The sequence below is a fragment of the Manis javanica genome, chromosome 6 (assembly GCF_040802235.1).
Source record: "Manis javanica isolate MJ-LG chromosome 6, MJ_LKY, whole genome shotgun sequence".
Taxonomy (NCBI): Eukaryota; Metazoa; Chordata; class Mammalia; order Pholidota; family Manidae; genus Manis; species Manis javanica.
The window spans coordinates 28,348,566-28,368,971 of NC_133161.1; the positions used below are offsets into that span (position 1 = coordinate 28,348,566).

The following is a 20,406-nucleotide window of genomic DNA, read 5'->3' on the forward strand; positions in this document are numbered from 1 at the left end:
AAAGCACTTGAAATTCTTCCTACCAGATTTGACCTATAGCTACTTCTGGTTTTTTTTCTGGTCTAGATTTCTTATTTTTAAAAGGGAACTTTGAATAATCAGGAAAGCTCTTAGTTTCAGATACTAGTAATTATCCAGCTCCATTTGTATTGGTTAGTTGCCAGGGCTGCGGTAACAAGTACCACACACTGGGTGGCTTAAATAACAGAAACTTATTTTCTCATCACTCTGAAGGCTGGAAATCCAAAATCAAGGTATTGGCAGGGTGGGTTTCTTCTGAGGGCCTTGCTCCTTGACTTGCAGATGCCATCTTCTCCCTGTGTCTACATGTAGTCTTTCTTCTATGTGTGTCCGTGTCCCAGCCTCCTGTCATATCAGGTTAGGGTCCACTCATATTTTACATTAGTTACTTCTTTAAAGGCTGTACGTCCAAACACAGTCATTGGGAGTTAGGACTTCCAACATGTAACTTTGGCTGGGTGGACATGCAATTCAGCTCTTAAGACTAGTAAATGACCTTTGAGATTCAGGTTTTCCACTAAATTTCTTACAAGTACTTTTCAGTATCAAGATGCAATCCCTCCTAGCATATCTCCAGGCAACCAGCAAGATCACTGGGTGTCTGTATTGTGGGCTAGAGAGAGAGATACAGAGGCTTAGGAAAACCACAGTAGCTGTACATTACTGAGAGAAAAAAATATTCTAGATTTCCACTCTTTTCTGTGGGTTTTATGAAGATGCAGCTTATCAAAGCATGTCAGAGGCAAAAGAGTTGTGATTTAGGATGCTCAGGTACTGGTATTTATTAACTAGTTAATCTTTAACCAGTTGTGTGACTTCTCCAGAGGTTTGTTCCCTTAAGTGTAAAATGGGGAAAATAATACTAGCACCACCTCAGGGGACTTGAGTGAGAGTTTAAATAGTCATCTTATTCCTGGCCCACAGTAAGTGCACAATGAAGGTGAGCTAGAATGAAGGCACAGGAAAGGCAAGCAGGGTTTTTGAGTCCTTTTCAGATGCCTTGCAGTGCACTGCTAGGCACTTTAAATTCATCAGCTCGTTTAGAGAAAATGTTAGAGAAGATAGGAAATGTCTAAACCACAGCTCTCTTGCCCTCCCAGGACCTGCAGGGTTGCTGGTGAAACTAAAACCCTGGGTGGAGAAGCAGAAGAGAGATCATTAGCACCTGGAGCGAATCAGCACTGTCAGAACCATCTGTCTCCATGGCTGACAGTGACTAACAGAAGCTACAGGGATGGGAGAAGGAAGCGTCCTCACCATCAACTGCAAAAACCAAGTTCTTCTGAATTGCAAATAGCTAGAGAGCATATTTTGAATCTGGTAGATATAGCTCTGGGAAGACCATTCGTTTATCCCAAGGCCTTTCTATTTCATGAAAGATAGAGATGATATATTAGACCTAAAATAAAAATGCAGTTGTGACTTGGACTGTTCATTCTGTAGATGAGGCAGTTATGGGAAGAGGTTAACTGGTATTCTTAACTGAAAGATATCTGAGGTCAAAATGACAGCGTTTAAACACACACATAATTGATAAAATCAGGGATTATCAAAATATTTTTGCAGTCCCATGATTCATAATCAATCTTGATATATTTTAGATCATTCAACTTGATGAAGTTTTAAAACGGAAATTTGTAGATTATATGTTTTAAAGGTCAATTTCTACTTTAAAAGGTCTAAATTATCATAATAAATATTTATAACTAGCAATACAATTTGGAAATGACTCTTCTCTTCTGTGAAAATTACTGCCTCACACTAGAATGCACAGGTGCTGGTTGGCATATGCAATCAAAGAAAAAAATGGGGCCTTTGAACATAAATAATCAGAAGGCAATGATAAAAATAACCAGTGTCAGCAATAAAACATTAACATAAGTAGTTTTTTACTTTTTACTGAAGTAGCAAAGATTTAAATGCCCCAACCATATTATTAGTAGTTTAGAGAAATGGACCCTCTCATATGCTATTATGTAAACACCACAAAGAGGGCCTTAATCTTTAATTTTTTAACTGTTGAATCTCAAGTCTACAACAGTGCCTGGGCTAAATCAGTTCCCATTTGTTAAGTGGATGAATGGAAACTGCTGTTGTGTGTACAAATTGGCAGTTTTTAAGGAATTTTATTTCTAGGAAATATTTAAGGATGTGTGTTAAAATGTATTTTAAAAGCAAAACAAATTGGAAGCAGCATAAATGTCTTCCCAACAGGTCACATTACGGTATAATCCATTTGAATTCTCTTCATTTTTTACAATGACACTATGGTATGGATATATTGTGGTGGGGAAGATTTCAGTTAAATTTTATAAAAAGCTGATTATAAACAGAAAATCAGTCGTCATTGCATTTTTGTAAAAGTAAAGCATGTAGATGTATAGAAAACATCCTGGAAAGGTAACTGGTTATTTTGAAGCAGTGAAATCACTACAATTTATTCTTTTTGCTCATTTGTATTTTCTAAAATGAACATACATTGGCTTTTAATGATAATAATAAAAAACAATAGCAGCAATAGCATCAAAAACAATAAATCCATTTTGTTTAACAGCATTTTGAAAATGCACATAAAAATAATCAGCTTAAATAGACTTTATTCCTATGGCTTAAGAGAGTGGAGATGGGTTCAATAAACCCATGACAGCAATAATGTTAGTCATATTTTGGATTCCAGTAACAACTTTATACCAAAGATTGAGCCACATTTTCCAACACAGAATCTCTTTTCTGGTCCTGTGTTACACTGAGGGGAGCCTGCCTCCATCAAGGTAGGCTCTGGAGAGGAGCAGAAACATCTGTGCCTGGATATGTCACGAAAGACAGGATCTTAGCTCATCAGCAGGGGTCAAAGATGTGCTTAGATAAGTTTTGCATCTGTTCTGTTCCTGAGACTTGGCATGTGGTGTGCCACCGAAAAGTAAAGAGGGGCTGGTATTTTTCCTACTCTTTTTCACACCACTATGGACCATAGGACCTGTAGGTACATCATGTTTCTCGGTTCCATTAAAGCTTGGAAATTGTTTTAAAATAGCCTTATTGGAAAACCATGAAGTGGTTTAATTATTTTTATTTCCATTTCTAATTTCTCAATATTCTATGGTCCCTGTATGAGGTGGAACAGGCTAAGTGCTATAACAAACAGAGCCCCAGTGTGTAGTGGCCTAAACACAAGTGCAGTTTATTTCTCCCTCAGGGAAACATTCCAGGTGGTTCCAAGAAGATAGTGTATGTGTGGGGCTGGAGCTGAAAGGTCATTCAGAGTCCCGGGTCGACTGGCCTATGCCTTCTTCAACTGTGATTTCCAAGAACTCTCCAGGCATTGATATCCAGCGGGCTGGGAGAAGGAGTAAAGAGCTGCCAGGTTTTCTATGGGCGACCCTGGGTGCTGGGCACCCCACTGCTGCTCACATCCCATTGGTTGGAACTCAGTCATGTGGCCACACACCTACTTTCAAGCGAGATTGAGAAACGTAGTCAAGCTGTGTGCCAGGAAGAGGAGGAAATGAGTTTGATAAGCACTTAGCTAGTCTTTACAATATTCTCCTATATGATAAGTTTGGGAATGAAAACCTAAACCCTAAATTCAGATCTTCTACCTGTGAATTAGCAAAAGTATGAAGTATATGAAAAGCTAAGTTTATAATCCACATGATGCAGAAAAGGGCTTCTGTTGTTAGAGGAGTTAGTTCTTTAGGGCAAATAATAGCAAATAATAAGGCAAATTTTACTGATGAAAATGCAACCAAGATTTTGGCAAGTTTTGATTCAAATCTACAAGAAAATGATTTCCATTTCATTTTATTTCATCCTGAATGAAGGGAACTAACAATAATGATACTTAAACATGCAAATATTGTACTCCATTACCTCCTTTCTCTGGAGTCATCAAATGTACAAGGACATAGTTAGCAAATTAGCAAAGAGAAGCATTGGTGGCTATCTGGGCTGAGTCAATATAAAGGTGATAAATTGTTAGTGTCTCAGATTCTGATCTGTGAGGCTGGGAAAGAATTGGGTATATGTAGACTCAGTAGACAGGAAATACTTTTTTTGATTTAAAATAATTTCCCTCATTCCTCTCTCTCCTCTCGCATAGTCTCTACCTTCAGTATTCACAGAAGTGGGGATACCTCTACAGAACCAACAAAGTGCGCGGAGATGCCAGCACTCTGGACTCAGCCCAACTAACAAGAACCCACTGGACCCTTCCGAGAGGGGAAGTGATGTAGGAGTTTGATAGAAGCTACTTGTCCATGAATCTAGGCAATGCCTGTTTACTGGAGAGCTCTCGCCTTGCTACATAAAGGAAATGAAAGCGAGGTGAAGAGAAATTTTATTCACATCTAGTCCAGGGCCACGCATAGCCCACATGTTTAGAAAGCTCCCCAGGATTCTGCTAAGCCACATGATTGAGCACCACTGCTTTCATAATATAAATAGCCATTTCTAAATGAGGCAACGGGTGATTCAGCTCAAATATGAAGCTGAGAATGATCAGACAGCTAATGATACCCAGGGCCTGCTGAAAAATCTAGCTCAAGAAAGCCTCTCCCTGCGAAATGTAATATGGTCACAACAAATGTGTTCTACTGATGCTTTTTGATTAAACTGGCTATCAATGACCAACCAACCTGCTCTTTCGGGTCAAGAACAAAAGTAAATTGACATTTAGGCAAATCACTTTCAAAAACCTAACATTTTACAGAAAAGGAAAACAAACAACTAAACAATATCACCGGACATAGATCTAGGTGCTTGGAACAAAATTTTATATGCCATTCTGCCTGCCATTGTGTAAGTCATCCAATCCTGGTGAGAGTGAGGCATGCTCCTTTCCTTTCATCCTCCCCTTTTCATCGAAACTGACAAGCAACAATGAGTTGCGTGACCATAATGGAATTCACATATTAGTCAGAACATATTATTATAAATGAGCCACACTTCAAAGATTTAAACACCTTAAAAGTCTAAGACACTACTTAACTTGCAAACATTACTTACAAATGTAAGTTACATTTCCTGTTTTGACAGCTGAGTTTAAGTATGTTCAGTCAGTATTGCCTTTTTATATTTCCCTTTCTTAATTGCACTCTTCTCTCATATATTTTATTACTGGTTTAAATTCTGAACCATGTTTTCAACCGGCAAACAAAATAAGGGCTTGTTTAATTCAATTTGGTCAGGTTTCTAAGTTTTTTCAATTGTAAATTAGGTTATCATATTTCTAAACTATTTTCTATATATTTCACATTGTGATTACAAAGTTATGCTAGGATCAATTTTCAAAAATGTTCCATTCAGAGTTTATTAAGTAAGAGGCAGATATCTATTTAGAGAAATGTGTGAGAGTATAATTGAAGACAGCTTGTCTATTTCAAATGATTTTGCTTTGATTCAACACAATTACGCTTCACAAAACCTATTATGTATATGCAAAAACCTAATCAGGACATAACTCATGTTTGGATAAACTTAGGGTTTAAAAGGAGTCTCACAGTTACCTGCCTTCCATACACACATAAGAAATGGGATACAAACGCTTCAAGGAGAAACCTTGTTCCATCTTTTCTTCCAGAGATCAGCCTCCTGTTCAAGAAGCTGGATTGAAGGCAAATAGCTGAAGTGCAGTTATAAGTACTGTCCCTCTCCCATGCCATTAAGCACAGTGGGGTTCTTGGTCAAAACTATGGAAACATATCAATATATGAACCTTTTTTAAAAAATCTCAACTGATTTGTGCTTTATTCCTCCCCACGGGTGGGCATGTGTTTCCAGCTACAGTCTTGCATTCAGCAATGTAAAACATTAGTAAAAGATGTAAAAGATCATAATCACAGCATAAGGAAATTCAACTGAGAGAAATGACTACTTGGAGATTCTAAACAAAACAGCGTGCTATTGGAAGGCCTAACTTTCTAATAATTCTCACCTACCCAGTCAAATTCTGTTGCCTTTTAATCTAACTCTTCAGAGGAAGATAACTCAGTGTAATGCTTCCCTAAAAGCTGAAACTTGCATTGATTAGGATTTAAAATAAAGTTCTGGGATTTTTTTTTTTTGTAGCACATGTTCACACAACTTATTCACAGCAACAGTGAAACTTCTGGGTTTTCACTATAAAAAAATCTGAGTTTTACCTAGTAAGTCTTCAGGTTAGTAAGGCTACTATATCTTAGAATTTGCATGTTTAGATATGTTCTCACTTTTACATAATCCCAGATACAAAAATTGGAACACATGGAAAAGTAAGAGAATGAGAAACGTTGAATCATCTCTAGTGTACAACTCACCTGCTTGGTTCCTGCCCATTGTCTTTTCCCTCCAGTAAGAAGGATATCAAAGAAAGCTTTGAGTGATAGGAAGCTCCCCTTTGGGGAACAAATGCATTTTTGGGGGAACAAATGAAGACCCCTATTTTTTTCTAGTTCAATGAAACTATTTCAAAGTAATGTGATGGGCAATTCGCATATAACTACCACCTGCCCCCACTGTCCAGGCATTTTCTCTTTTAGAGACTTTTCCAGAACCTCTGAGCCCCAGTCAGTGGTCAGGTGCCAGCCTCTGTGCTTTTCCCCACCTTTGCAACTGTCAGGCCATATTTTTAATGATAGCTTTTCCATCTGTCTTTTTCTACTAGAAATTTAGCACCTCAAAGGGAGGGTCATGCTGTACGCACCTAGAACAGACTCTTAGCTCAACAAAGGGTAGATGAACAAATGAACAGTGTCCCGTCCCTAAAGTGACCAAAAATATTCTGAGCTTAACTTCGTTAGGCCACCACCTCAACTCCACTCTGTGCTGACATGTTAAGGATAGCTGATATTACAAGGCTTTTGATACAAGGTGATACGATGGGTTTGATGAATAAAAAATCCCTTCGTGTGGTGGGATAAGAACTGTAGCACAGGCTTCCTGATTGCCTCTCTGCGGCTCTGTCTACTCCACGACCCTTCTGTCCTTAGGCGTATGTGAAGTGAATTCATTCAAGTATGTTCCTTTTCCTGAATGTTTAACATGAAAATGAGCCAAAGCGTTATCAATATACAGTGTTTAAAAAACAAAATATTTGTTACTTGTTTCTCTATTTTTTAATTGGTTATGCTATAACATGTATTTGTCTCTGGAATAGAATGGTGATCATAAACATTTCTGGGTAGGATGAAAACTTAATTGTCTTAATAATGAAAGATAAGAGTTTCAAGATCACTTCGTATATTTTTCTCGTGAGAGTGAGAAATAGATGTCCTGGAAAACCTCTGGCTGACCTACTCCTATTTATAAATGGAGGGTTTTGGCTTTTTTAAGAAAGAAGTGCTATTTCCTAGTTGTCCTTTTGAATGTTTACACAACTATCTCTGTGCTGTGTGGTGTATGAGAAGAACACCTGTCTGTATATTACCAAGTCCTGTGATTCTGAATATAAAATGCCTTTCTCAGGCTCTTCCTACTTCGCATTTTCATTGCTTCTGCCCTAGTTCTGATGTATACAACCCTTTACAATTTAGATTTTTAGATTTTTAAAAAAATGTTCAGACATCGTAAACATGAAAATAATATAGATGCTTGAAAAGATCTCTTCACCCATCACTAACCATGCTTCACTCTCTGAGCTGGCTTCACAGGCATGTGCCCTGGGCAGCTGCACAGAGTCTGTGCAGGTAGAAGGGTCCTGGGCTTGATTTATTGCTCTGTTGTTGCCTTCTTGAAATTCTTAACACTTTTGAACACAGGGTCGTGCATTTCCATTTTCAACTGGGCCCTGCAAAATGTGTAGCCAGTCCTGTTATCTTATTGCCTGTCACTTCCTTCCACTTCGGTGCCACTCTTAGCTGCTTATTACTTCCAGAAATTTGCTGTGGATGTAGACATATTTACATGCATGCATTAGATTTTGCACTGATGGGATGATTTCACATAGACTATGAAATAGCCACTGTCCTTGAATCTGTACTTTCTTTGGAAATCTGTACTTAGAATCTACACTTTCCCTCTCCTAGTGTTTCATGATGGGATTTTTCCATTAAACAGTCTCTGCTTCCCCAGCACCCATTTCCTCCTCCTCTTAGGCAGTCTTCATACTGCTGTAGAATGATTTTTCTAATTCTGGTTGTGCCACTCCTCTGTTAAAAATGTACAGTGCTTCCCTGTTGTGTATAGAATAAATTAGCATTGTGGTAAACAAGGCAGACTCTGTAGGACCGCTGCCAGTATGCGGGCAAATTTGAGTGTCTGAGCATGCAGGTGTGAAGGACACCTCTGGACTAGGAGAATCACTTAGATAAGCCCTCAGGGGTACACAGCCAGCTGGCTGTTCTCTGCTATGATCACCTAATCGGAACATGGGGCTTATTTTCAGATTTTGCAACATCATATCTCTCTAACAGGTAGGAAAGGGGATCTTTCATTTTTCTTATCATTACTTTCTAGGGTTGCTAATAACCAGCCTTGAAATTAGCAGCAAAGACAGTATTAAGAAGTGCACGTTTGTATCCACCCACAGCGTGCATGTTGAAACCCTCACCTCCCCCATGTGGTTGTATTAGGAGGTGGAGTCTCTGAGAAGTAGTGAGGTTTAGACAAAGTCATAAGGGTTGAGCCCCCGTAGTGGGATTCGTGTCCTTATAACAGGAGACTAGACTCTCTCTCTCTGCCTTGTGAGAACACAGCAAACAGGCAGCTAACAGAAGCTGGAAAGAGGGCCGTCACGAGACCCTAACCTCACTGGCACCCAGGTCTTGGACTTCTCAGCCTCCAAGTTTGTGAAAAATAGATGCTGTTTAGGCTATCCCGTCTACGGTATTTTAAGACAGACAAAGAAGAAAGCTTTGAGCGTTCTACAAAGTTGATTGATCTACAAGATCTAGGACTCGATCATATAGACTTATTATTTTAGAGATAAAAGGAAATAAGCCTGAGAAGTTATACCTTGTTGAAAGCCATGGAATTTAGTGATGAATTGAAATGAACAACTACTGCCTTTCAGGTTTCATAGACTGTGCCATCTTGGAATTTTTCTGAACATTCTAAATTCTGAGGTCAGAACAGTATTCTGAAAGAGTATAGAGAAGCCTGACAGTTATGGCAAGGACTATTTTCATGGCTTCCAGTCCTGCATTTCTAAGATATGGAGGCTCGACTGTCTAACTTGGTGGCTGAAAATGCCCGTGTGGTGGCCACTCACATACAATTGTGATCCTGGGAGAATTACTCAGTCCCCCTGGGCTTTAATTTTCTTTAGGAGAAAACACAAAATAATAACCAACTCACAGAATTGTGATGAGGAATAAATAAGATTTTAATTTGTCTGTTTACTCAACAAATATTGATCAAGTGACTATTATATATAAAAAATTATGCTAAGTGGTGAGATTATGGCAGTGCTTCAAACATGTTCCCCACCCTCATCAAGCTTAAAGTCTGGTTGGATTTAAGGTATAAAACAGGTAGCAGTACACACAGTTCCTTATACAGAATCAATGCATGGTTAATAATAATATTAACTGACAATTAATAATGCAACTGACAAAATCAATAAATTTTGTTCCCTTTTTAAAAGTATCTAATACCGCTGCTTTTATCTTTACAGATATGCTCAGCCATGAAAATATCCATCTTCCCGCCCTGCCTCTCACCCCCCATCATTGTTATTCAATTATTTGTTAGTGGAAAATCTAAACATAAACCTAATCTGAAAAACTGGCTCACATTCCATCCAGTGCTCTTTTCTATATAGATTGATAAAGTTTTTTTTTAAAGAAGTCCAGTTTTGAACTCAGTCTTGCCCATGTATGAGAGGCTTATAAGAGTTTATAAGGAAATGTCCATCTGATAAAACGTACTTTGAAAATCTGGATAAGGATTACTTACTTCACGTTAACCAAGCATCTCAGTTTATGTGACCAGTTCGCATCCGAGGGCTCTGCCGGAATCTACCTACTCAGAGGGCGCCTAGCAAGGAGACATCGCATGTCCAAGAGCTTAGAAGCCTCACTAAAGGAAAAGTAGCCTAGTGTGGTCCATGCGAGACCTGCCCAGGAATGTGAAAGAAGATCACGAAGGTTAGTGGGTAAAAACAATGCCATGCACCGGTAAGCTAGCAGAAGTGTCTTACATGCGGGAACATTGCTTTGCTTGGGCAAGCTACAGATGCCTGCCTGCTCTAACGGCAGTGCCTTGCTAGAACTGCAGTTGACACGGCCAGCTGCTCTGAACTGCCATCTGTCAGTTGATGTGGTAAGCTTTTACCAATTTGTGCTGAGAAAATTGGCATGCAATCAGGTCAGCAAAGGACATGGCTTTAATATCCTCCATCTGTCAAGCACCTTATTTGGAAATAACTGAGCATTTTGAGCAAGAATTGCTAAGACTCTTCTATGATAACATTTATATATGATTCAAAAAGCCAAACTACATTCAGTGAATTATCCTCTGCAGAGCGAGAGATCAGCAATTGGTCTTGATAACACAACTGGATGGCTTCCGGTACTGAAGGTGGCATGAATTTAAAGGCACCCCGTACTGGCTCCAGAACCTACCTTCCTTCCTCTTAGGCACTGCTGGAGCTGAGGCTTAGTTAGGACACCATATTGGCATTTGTGGGGCTGCCAAGTTATTTCTCTCCAGTCACAGGTCCTGTTGTCTGAACAGCTAAGGCAAGGTACGATCCATTGGCCTGGAACAGACAGCATAACCTCGTTCGGTTCTGTTTCGGCTGGTGAAATTATAGTTTGCAAGTAACTTTGGAATTCAGCTATGGTACACCATTACGGAAATGATAGTGAGAAGACCACTCTTATCATATAAATCCAGTGGAGCAATATGCATGGCCTCCTGCTAACTAGAGAGAATTGCAGTATAAGTCATGTTCTGAAGTTACATAATTCATGCTGAAATCAGGTGTGAATTCCATTCCACAAAACCACATAGTTTAAAAAAAATTGAATGATCATGTACTACTCAAGAATTACTTACTTTTAAATAGTACATTAGGCACTTGGTAGGACCAAAATTGGTGGGGAGCCACCAATTTTGAGGTGGTTGGCTACAAATATCAGCCTAACACATACTTCGGTGAACTATCCAATAATTGATATATTCCCTACTTTGAGAGTCAAGGTATAAGAGAACTACTTTAATATTCTGTAATTTGTTATTTTGAAGACTAGTTACTCCTTAATTGGAGCAATGGCTTTTCTGCCATAAGTCTCTTCACCTCTTTCTAGCTCCATTGCCTTTAATTTCTTTATTTCTTAGATGAAGTGTGTACTGTTCTTTTCACATGACTGGCGTGAGCCTTTACTGGGATAATGTATTTAATGTATCTAGCACAGTTACAATATAATATTCACCTTTGTTAATAGCAGACTTCAGGCATAAGTAGGTCACCACCTTTAGTAAATATTTAGAAGATATATGAATATTCTCAGTGTATTTAAAATCTTTTCTATTTGATTGATACTCAAAACACTTTAGCTTTCAGTGAGTGGATACATATATAATTTATTAGAAAAAATTAATAAATGATTTTTGTTTTTTGTTTTTTTCCTTGTTCATATTTTCAGAAATGGAATTTGAACAGCACATTAAATATACAGTGTTTATTTATCTCCTTTTCGGACAACACCCAGATGTCTCCAACAATTATCTGCTCTACCTTAAAAGTCTTGCTTATGTTATTACTCTATGTTTCTCTTCAAAATATTGAGTAGTTAAATATCCCCAGCTATTTCATAATGAGAAAGGAAAACTTCTAATAACTATCTATTCTGGCTTTGATTTGTGGTTCTGTTAACAAAACTATCTGGTGTGACATTAATTTTAGTGGGAAGGATTTCTACTGTTTCAGGGTATGAATATGGTGCAGTTATATTTCATGACCTCATGGATGTCAGAATTGTGTGTTTGTGTGTGTGGAACTAGTTAAAAATAATGTAGCATGAAAGGAAATCTAGTTTATGGTTTACTAGTTGGTCACAGAAAGAGAAAAAAATGTGGGCATATTGAGAGAGAAACTGGGGGAGATAAAAGAAAATACTACACTTTAGAAGGAATCTTACTTAATACATTATTGAAGCATCTTCTCTATTAGATGCTAGATTATCCTATTGGTATTATGATACAATATTTAAAAAATTAACAGTTCATAGTGTCTGCCAGATGTTAGGGATATTCTGAGCACTTCATTATGCTAACTTATATAAGCCTCTTAACTATAATGCTAAACCTTAAAAATTTTTAATCAGGTTGGAGGGTTACAATTTACGTATGTAAAATATTTATACATGTGCAGTAATTACAGCATAATGATAGATAATGAGTAAGTAAAATATGTGTTATACTGAAAGATCTTGGGCTTTGGAGATACACACACCTGGGCTCTGCTTCCAACTAGCTCTGTGGACCTCAGCATTTCACATTAGAATTACCCGAAAGCTTTGGAAAATACCCAGGCCCTGGTTCTCTCCTAGATTGATTAAATCAGAACCACTGGGTCTGAGACTCAGCATCAGTACATTTTTAATACTCTTCAAGTTATTCTAATATGCAGGCAAGGTTGACTATTTAACTGGGACAGATTACTTAATCTTTTCTCCATAAGGAAAATTCGTATAGCCTTACCATAATGCCTGATACATAGCAACTGATGAATACATTTTACTCCCCAACCCCTACCTTAAGTAAGGCACAGTAGTTCAGAATAAGGAAAGTGTCATGTGGGCTAGAGTTGTCAGGAAGATTTCATGGAGCATATAAAATGTGGCCAGATCTTATGGATAGATAAGATTTAGAGAGGTAGAGTGGGTGGTACTTCAGGGACAGTGAAGAGGTGGGCCTGACTCGAGTGAGCCTGAAGAAGTGACTCACCTCCAGTATACTTTATCTATATTGGAGAAAAAAAGAAGATTCACTAGATGAAAGATATTTCCAAACTTTCCAGATGTTGAGAACAACAGTACTGTAAAAGGTACAGCACAGAAAATTTAGGAGAGGTGCTGTTTTTTTTTGTTGTTGGAGTATAGTTGATATACAATATTATACTGGTTTCAGGTAGACAGCACAGTGATTCAACAGTTACATGCATTATTAAATTATCGCCCCAACTAGTGCAGTTACTGTCAACATAGCTGCTTTTTTAATACAAAATGCAGACTACAAAAGTTCTTGTTTCTCCATCCAATTCTCTTTTGTAATTTTTCTGTTTTTCATTCAGAATATATCTTGCTCTCTAATTCTGAGTTTGCTCTGGAATACAGTGTTTGTGACCAGTAATCTATCTCTCCACATCTCTGCTTGGCTCCTTCTAATACTATATGATTTAGACACAGCCTAGGGTTTAACTTGGTTGATACGCAAGAAAACCTCCTTCTAAAAGAACCTCTTCTTCACACAGATGTGTGTTCAATGGGCATATGAAATCCTCTTGGATGGGTCTTGTAGTTCCTCCTTTCCATTCGTCTCTTGTACAGAAGAGATGAACTAGGGCCCGAAGAGTTGAATGACAGAAGTGGAATCATAGTGTTGCTGACAGGACTGGACCAGAGCTGAGGTCTCAGAGTCTCTCATCTACTGATCCTCTTACAATGGTAGGGTAGGTCAGCACAAATTCATCATATGAAAATGAACTATGGCTCAATAATCTCTTTGGGAGCACTTGTAGGAAAACCCACAAACTGGTCTTATAATGAATTTATCATTATTTTTAAAAGCTGAATTTATTCAGTGGGCTTATATGTTGAGAGAGACAATGTTTCTTTAAAAGAGATGGTTCATTTTCTTTCTAAGGAGATGTGGTATGTTGGGGACACAAATGTGTTTCTGCTAATAAGGTTATATTTAGTAATATTTTGAAGGGCTCAGTTTTCATTAGACCTGGAGTATCTAAGAGTACATGCATCCTCTACCCCAGATACTCTGCACACCCACAGTCTTGCTGACAGCTAATTTCACATGAACGAAGGCCTTCTTTGGCTATTTGATGCTCAGGCTGAAGAAACAAATGGCCAGTTGCATGCACGAAGAGCCAAATATGGGTGCAATTAGTTTGTGGGCATAAAATTGCATGCACATAAAAAGGATGCCTGATTGGGTCTCTGAAAATTTGGCCCCAATGGCTCATACTACTATATATTTATATAGTCATAACTCTTCACATTTTTGTATTGGCTAACAATGCCTTTTTTATTGTGAGTTAGTAATACTGCTTCAAATAGACATCTGTATAACATCTGCAGGACTGGAGTTTCCTGACATTTTAAATGATACCAGCTCTTAACTAGAACTGTCAAAAAAATAAATTCTGTTATATTTTTAAACATTGAATGAATCAAAGCTGTGATTTCTGAAATAAAGTATGACATATGTTTTATGGAAGAACATTGTGAGGAATGAAACTATCTTTTGGGAGTAGTTACTTGATTTATAATTACAGCTTTATATTTAATGCAAGTTAGATTCTAGCCATTTAAGTGCATCAGGTTGGGTGATATATTGGAGAAAAGAAACTCAATTTTGTGACTTTGGGCCATAGTGAAATGTAAAATCATATAGATGACAGCTGCAATTCTTGACTTTATAAAGCTATAAAATTTTTATATCTTACATCTAAAAAGAAAAAATACATCTATATTTTCAATATTACAAGTATTAAAGTAGATGTTATATTTCCTCACTAAAAAGAAGATACGACAAAATCTTCTGTTTACATATCATAAATGCAATGTGAACTGTTTTCCCTAAAGATATTTCTCATTCAACAATCACTGTACACATTTCCTTTTTATTTAAATTAGAAGAATTATTTTTTCTTCCTTAAGCAAGATATCTTATTCTTAGGTTATATCTTATAGTCAATTTATTTTCTGAAGGCTAGAAATAAACTTAAGAATTAAAAAAAATAGTCACTCAAAATTATATGAGCTAATGTTATCGAAAAGACAATTTTACCATCATTACATTCGCTAGGTGAAAAAATGGATCTAGTACTGCCAAATAACTACAATGTACTGTGAAAATAAGGTCTTGGAGCCAATCTGTGGCCATATAATCTAAAGCTAGAGGACCTAAATACACTTCCTCCCAGTGTTGTCCACTGTGACAACTTTTTTCAGTGGGAGGGAGTCCTACCATCAGGGAAGAAAATCATTTCCGGCAGCAAAAATAAAATCTAGTCTGGCAAACTTCTGTGCCTGATCTCACTCATTTGCTTTTAATTATTAGATTTTTAGGACCTCAAGGGTGGGACAGTTATCCCTGGTTGACTGTACCCTGGCTGCTCCCCATCTCCTGTGGAAGGGGAGAGAGCTTAGATCCTGGTTTTAGTTCAGCAACCATTTAAAATCATATAATAGATATTGGAAGATGAATATGGGACAATTTCTGCTCTGGAGAAACATACAATCTAGGGCAGTCATCTATAAAAACTTATTGTTAATGCAACTTCAACATATTAATATACATGTGTAACCAATGTATATATAGTTTTATATGCATATGTTATATCCACCATAAAGAAAAAATGATGAGATAAAATTATGTGTGTATATTTTAATCTCTACTAGCTTCCTCTTTGTGAATTGTCCCATGCCACTCCCTCCCCTTGCTCGGATACATCGTTCCACTTTGAAGACCATTGATTGGAGAAAGAGAAACATGTAAATTAAATGCTGAAACATAATGAAGTTAAGTGCTATTATAGACATGTGCCCAAGATATTTTGGGAGAACAGAAAAGAAGCTAATCTGGGGGAGGGGTGGTAAAGAAAGGCTTCCTGGATGGAAGATACAGCACCAGGAGAATTAGCCAAGATGGGAAGTAGACTTTAAAGACAATAGCCTGAATCAAGAGTCTGGAGTCCTTCAGCAGCATTGTGGGCATTAAGTGAGGCTGCGGGGCTGGGAATAATTGGGAGAGACTGGAAGGGTCAGATTTTGGAGACCTGGAATTGTCAGGCTAAAGAGAACGGGCTTGATTGGGCGTCAATTTTGGGAAACCTCTCTCAAGAGGCCTAGCTACTCAAGTTGCCAGAAGGCCCGTGTTCTATGGCGACCCCTCCTGTAAGGACCAGGTACAAGATAGCGTCATAACAGGGCCTGGCATAGTTAACTGCAAATTTAATGGATAGAAGAAGCTGCGACTTCTTGAGGAATCTCAGTAATCTTCAACTCTGTGCTGAAGAACTTTTGACTTGGTTCAATAAGAGGTACAGAATTAAGTTATTTTATGATACTCATAAATTGTCATCTGATAAAAATTTTTTTTTACCTAGGCACATCATATCTCCTTTGTATGTAAGGGTATAGATCTCATTTAGCTGAAAGCCATAAACCATACCACCTGACACCATTAATGGGTAAATCCCTCCCTATGTACTGACTGTAATTTATTATGTAGAACACATGTTCAGGAACGGGGATATGCCCACGTTTGTTAACTGTGCATGCCGAATTGCAATTTGTCCTGCCCATTTGTGAAACTCATTTTCCATTCAAGCTGTAGTGTGAAGTTCACGACAAGGGTAGAAGGCTCCTGAGTGTTTTCTCAGAGCTTCTAGATGAAGGGAAACCTGGATCAGAAGGCCAGAGTGGTAACCAGGAATATCAGAGAAGATACTCCCTTGCGCCTCTTATTGCTTGTGAGGCATTCTGAGTCCCGGCTTTGGCTCAACCCCACTAATCTCTACTGAGAGAGGAGTGCTGGGCAGGAGAGAAACAGGGAATGTGGGCAGTGGTTCCAAAGCGTCTCATTCCAGGTCTGCTCTAGGCTTAGGCAGGATTTAACACTGTGATTTCAGTTTGACTTTACAGTTTTGCTGCCTCTATTAATGTTCCATATATGGGAGATGTTGGTGATCCTTCCCAGGGATTTTTTTTTTATTAAAGGAAATAATTTAAATTAAGCATGCATCCATAAGCACTTCTTTAGTTCACAGGGCCAACAGATATTTATTTTGTATCCACTTTGTGGAAATTATGGTGCTAAGTGAATTGATAGAGTGTGAACAAGTCACACTCCCTGGCCTCATGCAGCGGACAGCCTGCGAAGACCGACATCAAACAATTAATCACATACTTATCATTTAAATTACGGAAACTGCCATGGAAGAAAAGCACCCAGTTCTACGAAAATATGTAATAAGGAAACAGAGGCTCAAGGAAGTATCTTTACATAAGTGTCTTTCTGGCTGATAATTGTAGATAACATAGATTCACTAGGCAAAGAGCAGAGGGTGAAGAGAAAAGCATTTGATTAATCAAAATATTTCACATATTAAAGCAATGCATTTCTATTAATTATATATGCTACAGCTAAAACTAATGAAAAAGTAATACATTACTGTCATTTTTTTGTGCAAATATAGTTTAATTATATTTATATAGATAGCTTATCTAAACTAAAGATTTTTTTCTTAAGAGAAGTGATATCCAATCTAAGAGTCACCTTTTGTGTCCCCAGATGGACAGATCTTCAGTTCAGGCTGTGAAATGGCTTCAATGTAGTCGAAGGAAATAGGCTGTAACCCGCAGGCCTCTTCCGGGTGAATCAGCAAGCCACAGTCCTGCAATAAAATGGTAGAAATTAGCTGCCATAGTAATTAACATGATCCATCATAGTAAAATCTAAAAACTAAGATTTTTTTTTTGCACCTCTGGATAAAAGGGAACAATTCTTATTTACCCTTCCTGTGGTATTTGACTTAGTAAGAGTTTTTTGTGCTATGACTAACTACTTACATTAGGGGATTAATGTAAATTCTAATGACAATTTAATTTATATTTTAGTATTGATTTTCATGTTACTGCTCTGCCAGTTTTTAAAGAAATGGATGCAAGTTTTACTTTAAAAAATAAACCTATGTGTTGTTGACTCATTAAAAATATAGCATATTATATTAGAGGACAATATATCAAGAGGAAAGAACATTAAAAAAGTGGAAAAATGTTAATGGGAAATATTTGGAGACAATGTGAATTTAACAGATGAATTTCAGTTCAGTGCACATTTATTAAGGACCCATGATATTCCAGAAATGGAATCAAATACATATATTTTATTCAAAACACATTCATATATTTACAAAAGTCAGTAAAATTGCAGTGCAATGATATCATTACAGAGGCATGTTCCGTACTAAGCGAGGCCTTCTACAGCCTGACATGTACAGTGGAGAACAGCAGTTTTTGACTCTGAAATCTCTCCTCTGCTCCAGCAGCTCAGACCATTCTCATCTTCTCCCAGCTTACTCTTCTTCCCCACTTCCTCCCTCCTCACTCCCTCTTTCCCTCCTATCCTTTCTTTTTATTGGTGTAATATCGGGATGTAACATTATGTAAGTTTCAGGTGTGCGGTGTTATAACTTGATATTTGCATATACTGCAAAGTGACTTCCCAGCTTTTCTACAGAGCTACTGGCACCGGGACCTGCTCTGTGTCCCTCCAGTCAATCTCACCTGGTTCTGCTTCCACCCTTCTTACCAGCTTCTCTCAGCCTATCACATTTAGGACAGATAAAAATGCTGTAATCTCAGTCAGGAATGCTTTCTCCCTAAGTGTGCCAGGAGAGCATCTTTTTGTGTTTTATGTCTCAGCAAGACGTCTTAAAACCCTACCCCAGGTACATATCCCTGCTTTTGTCCATGTCAGCACCGTTTGCTTCCTTCATACTCTTCACAGGTTGGTAATTATTTATTTATTTGTGTCTTTTCCACTAGACTGAATACTCCGTGAAAGCAAACAATTATTTCACTCACATATATAACCTGTCCCTACTCTACAGTAGTCAACAATAAGCATCTACTAAATGCAAAATGGGTTTGACTCAATTGTCTCCCTCTTCATAACATGAATCCTCAGTAATGGAGAGACATAATTGCTTTAATCTCTTCTTTGCTCTGTGACTGCCTCTAATGAGCAACTTCTAGTCACCTTCCCTCACATTCTTAAGTATCCTAACCCCCAACTTAGATTTCCAGATCTCATACAAAAAGGACCAGGACATTAAGGAATGAAAGGAATAGAGGGATATACAGACTTCTTTAAATCTGGACTTGACATATTTTCATTTTTAATGACAAATGATTGAGCTGTAGTTTCATCACTGAAAATGGAGTTTATGATACTTTAAAGAATAGAAATGTGATTTGTATGAAAATGTTCATTATTTTAAAAAACCATAAAAAAATAACACAGTTTATAATAATGTTGTGAGGAGTTTTAGCCTGAATAAACATCTATGAATGATATTATCCATAGTTTAATTGGTGGAGACTAGGCCTTTTGTAAAGCTAGAGAAACATCATTAAGAATCTGTCAGATAGCAAACAAAAGTTTATATCAAATGTTAGGGAGAGCAATGAGAAATAATTATCATTATACACTGCTGATGAGATTGCAAATTAGTTCAGCTACTTTGGAGGGCACTTCATACTAAAATTAAAAATTCACGTAATTCATAGCCCCAAAGTCAGGCTTCTCAGAATGTGCTATAGAAAAGCCCTTATGCAATGTATCTGGAACACATATTAGGCTAGATCTAATGGACCAACAAGGAGAGATTTCTACAGCACGTGATAAAGAAAAAGAACTGAAGACTGTATTTTGTTACAGAACAATATATACCATTTGAAACACACCATGAACATGCCATCAAGTCACCTAAAGTCAGGTACTTCAGACTGAGATGTTGTGTTCAGTGTGTCCATAGAAGTGTATCTTAAATACACCCCCCAGACACACGCACATGCAAATACACACACATGCATATATCATCATGCAAATAATGTTGAAACATTTGCATAGGTCTGGAATTGGACAGATCTTTGCCTATAATTACTGTGTGCTTGGGGTCTTTGTGGTGTGCGTGTGTATGATCATGTCCTAAATTCACCTGGAGGGCATTAGCAAGATAGTCCAGACCATAGCTATCCAAGTCTTTGCTAGTCTCCCTTGAAACTCTGCATGTAACTGACACATATCAATCAATGAGAAAAATGTACTGTTTCATGTATTAATGGCTTATCCTGTTGTGAGTCATTTGTTTCAGCAGCTTTGAAGTCAGATCAGAATATATGCTTCTCTATTATTACAGTAGTTTGTTCTAAGCTGCACTTATGAGGCTAATTAGAACAAATGAGATTTAGATTTCTGTTCAAGATTAAGAAGAAACTTTTGACAACGTGATAGACTATGTTGCTTGAGATTAGGACTTGCATTCTCAGCACAGCACTTTGCATTTCCAGGTATAAAGTAAATCTGTGCCATTTTAAAGCAGAAGATATTAGGTACCTACACAATACCCCTTCTCCCTTCGTCCTTTCTAACAGAAAGACCTTAGGTAACAATGTATCTATCATTCAACAAACAAAGAACCTAAACTGTATTTCCCAG

General features: G+C 37.7%; 1 protein-coding gene across 13 annotated transcripts in view; it reads right to left on the reverse strand.

Annotated features, from left to right (window-relative positions):
* Nucleotides 1-20,406, reverse strand: part of CPED1 (cadherin like and PC-esterase domain containing 1) — a 252,263-nt gene that overhangs the window by 20,573 nt on the left and 211,284 nt on the right. For 10 of the 13 annotated variants that reach the window (XM_073238530.1, XM_073238537.1, XM_073238532.1 and 7 more), the window contains 2 exons: nucleotides 17,461-17,578; nucleotides 10,560-10,696 (listed from right to left, as the gene is read on the reverse strand). In XM_073238530.1, the coding sequence (XP_073094631.1) occupies nucleotides 10,560-10,696; nucleotides 17,461-17,578 (255 nt within the window). Of the gene's footprint in view, nucleotides 1-9,891; nucleotides 10,052-10,559; nucleotides 10,697-17,460; nucleotides 17,579-20,406 lie in introns of all 13 variants that reach the window. The other 3 variants (XM_073238539.1, XM_073238541.1, XR_012132159.1) reach the window with 2 other exon arrangements.